Raw genomic sequence first — 3,056 nt, forward strand, 5'->3', positions numbered from 1 at the left:
CACCCATCTGCCTTATCATACTTTCCTTATTTCTCAATAAAAACAAGCCAGGTCAGAAAAGGCAGTCTCACACTGGACAGTACCTGCCAAAGGACACTAGTACATTTCTGTACACAGTGGCTCCTGATGTCCCATCTGAGGTCACCAGTCACTGCTCTGTCCCTCACACTCCTGGCCTTTGCCCGGCCCCATGAGTTTAGACCTCATTTCTCACCAGCTTTGCAAGGTTTCCGACCCCCCCCCCAGCAGTACCTTCTTCATCCCTTTGACTGACCCCACTCTTCACCTGGATGTAAACACAGGTGCACCCCTGATTACGCTCAGTCCAAAGCCTTCGTGTATATCATGCTCGTGAAGTTCTCAGCGCTTCTCCACCTGATGCCACCAGATGTTTCACAGGCTAGGGCCGTGATCGGCAAACTGTGGCTCGCGAGCCACATGCGGCTCTTTGGCCCCTTGAGTGTGGCTCTTCCTAAGCCTTAGGAGTACCCTCATTAAGTTAATAACAATGTACCTACCTATATAGTTTAAGTTTAAAAAATTTGGCTCTCAAAAGAAATTTCAATCGTTATACTGTTGATATTTGGCTCTGCTGACTAATGAGTTTGCCGACCACTGGGCTAGTATACAGGAGGGCCTGGCCCACAAGTCAAACCTTGATTTGGGAGTCTCCTCTTTCTTAAACTTTCAATTTCAGGTAGACCACAAATAACTAAGTTATGACCTAAACATTGGGGCAAAAAGCACTCACTATCTGAAACCTATCTAATTGGGCAACCTGCATATTTGCTAAATCCTGCAACCCTTCCTTCATGCTCACTGCAATCCAGGAGTGGCACTCATAGGGACCACCCCAAAGTAGCTGGGAAGTCACTCCACCCTACAAACCTGGCTCCACCAGCAGGTGGGATGGGGAACCACCCCTGTGCACGCACCCAGCCATGTTGCTATCGCCTTCCCCCTCTCTCGGCCTGGTTAAATCTCAGATCCAACTCTTCTTCACCTCCCAGGGGCCTTCCCTGACCATCCCATCGAAAGTGGCCCCCATCATCCTGCTCAACACACCCCCCCTCTCCCTTCCATACAGGGGTAGTAAACATTACTGTTACATAAACTATTTTATTTAAATAAAATCAGGGCAGATCCTTCCCCCCATTCACCAGCACATGCACACACACATGGGCACATCTTCCCTTTCTTCCCTTCACCCACGGCCACCTCAAACCCACGGGTTCTCATTGTGACCATCCTACCTCGACCCTAGAACAGGGACACACCGTCCATGTGAAGACCCCACTGCTCCCAGTCAATGGCAGCAGCACACAGGCCTAGGTACAGCCCTACTACCCAGTCTAGCTCTCAGCCCTCCTAGGGTGGGACAGAAGGACCAGTCCTCCCAAGGCACCCCAACCTGGTGAGACTTCCCCACCTTCCCCCCGCCACACACACACATAGCCTGGCAGCACCACTAAACACCTAAAGCTGCTCCCTGTGGAGGGTGAGTCCCCTCCCCACATCAAGGGCAGCCACACTTTAGCATTCCCCAAGGGACCCTGGAGTAGGTATGGTATTGTTGGGGAAAGAGCACCAAATTCCCCAACTCCATCCTGTAGGAATAGGCTGAGATTCAGCTCAAAATCCTCTAAAAAGTAAACCTCACTCGGCAACAGGGATGGCAAGGGCCTCAGCATCAGGACCTCATAACATCTCTACTCCCCACATGGACCCCATTAGAGACCCACTAGCACCTTGGCAATGTTAAGGGCCCAACTCTTCTGGGGAAAACACCATGTACATGGGAGCCTGTGCGGAGTTGGTAATGTCCCCTATGCGGACAGCAGGGTCGGGTTTCACCTTTCCTGACACCAGCACCCTCAAGTCCTGCTCTGGGACACCCAAAGCCAAGTGGCTGAGGTCATGAGGAGGGAGTGCTGAAGGGACAGGGATGTGTCTTCCACGGGTACACAGCCCCACAGTGCATGTTACAGGTTACACACAGGCAGGCTGGAACAGAGATGGGGCCAGGCTGCCAGGAGGGCTCCTACACATCCCTCTGGCCCCTCATGAGAAGGAGAGATGGGAGGAACACCTGTCCACTCACTCAGGCTTGGGGGCCTGAGATGCTAGATTCAGGTCCACATCCACCTTCTGTGATGGGCTTCCCTGTGCTTCCTAGAGCAAGTTCCCTGAGGGAAAAGCCAGGCAGAAGGAAAGAAGTTAGAAAGAGACCAGCAAAGGGAATGGACAGACCGTGAGAGCCGGAGGTAAGCCTTCTGAGGGAGTAAGGCAAAGAGAGCTGTCACCTGTAACACTGGGGAGGTGGGGGGATGACAAATGACAGAATCAGACACAGCCAACCCGACCTCTCCAGGGGAAGCAAGGACCCCAGGAAGAAGCTGGGAGCCCCTGTCCTGAGTGGGCGAGCAGGGTAAGGGCCACACCAGACCCCTAAGCACAGGCTACAGACTGATGCTGCGCTGGTGGCGGCCCCCACGGCCCCCGCTCCAGGTGCCCAGCTCCTGGCCATCTAGACTGGCATGGTCCGAGAGACCCCGCAGGTGTTCCACGGAGTCACACTTTTGCAGGTCTGAGGCCACTGTGCGCAGGCTCAGCAGGCTTACCGTGTCTGCATCAGGGGCAGGACCAAGCCCCAGGCTGCAGCCCTCTTCTGGGGCCTCACCCTCGGCCCCCTCAATGATCCCACTGTCTCCGTCCTCCTCCTCCTGGGGCCTGGCCTCAGCGCCCACAGGGGAAGAGCGCCGAGGGCCAGGCGGGCGAGGGGGCAGGCCCCGCCGGCGCGCATGAATCTGCTCGCTGATCTGCTCCAGGTTGCGCAGGGCCACCGAGTAGCGAGTCTTGGCCTGAGCAACCTGCTGCTCCAGCTCCGTCACCTTGGCCTTGTGCTCCTAATGGAGGACAGATGGCATCACACAGCTGGCAACGCTCCACAGCTGGGAGCTCCCAGTCCCCTTAGGTCCCACTGGGCAGCCCCACTCTGCCCCAAACCCACCGGATCCTCCTCCTCTCCTGATTCTCATTTTTTCTTGTTTATTTCC

The 3,056-nt window shown here is 55.2% G+C and overlaps 1 protein-coding gene across 1 annotated transcript in view; it reads right to left on the reverse strand.

The window, feature by feature from the left end:
• Nucleotides 1-1,099: 1,099 nt before the first annotated feature.
• Nucleotides 1,100-3,056, reverse strand: part of SH3BP5L (SH3-binding domain protein 5-like) — a 12,759-nt gene continuing 10,802 nt past the window's right edge. The window contains exon 7 of the mRNA XM_006775398.2: nt 1,100-2,906. Within this exon, the coding sequence (XP_006775461.1) occupies nt 2,460-2,906 (447 nt within the window). The 3' untranslated portion in view covers nt 1,100-2,459. The remainder of the gene's footprint in view (nt 2,907-3,056) is intronic.

Source organism: Myotis davidii, unplaced genomic scaffold, assembly GCF_000327345.1.
Source record: "Myotis davidii unplaced genomic scaffold, ASM32734v1 scaffold648, whole genome shotgun sequence".
Classification (NCBI taxonomy): Eukaryota; Metazoa; Chordata; class Mammalia; order Chiroptera; family Vespertilionidae; genus Myotis; species Myotis davidii.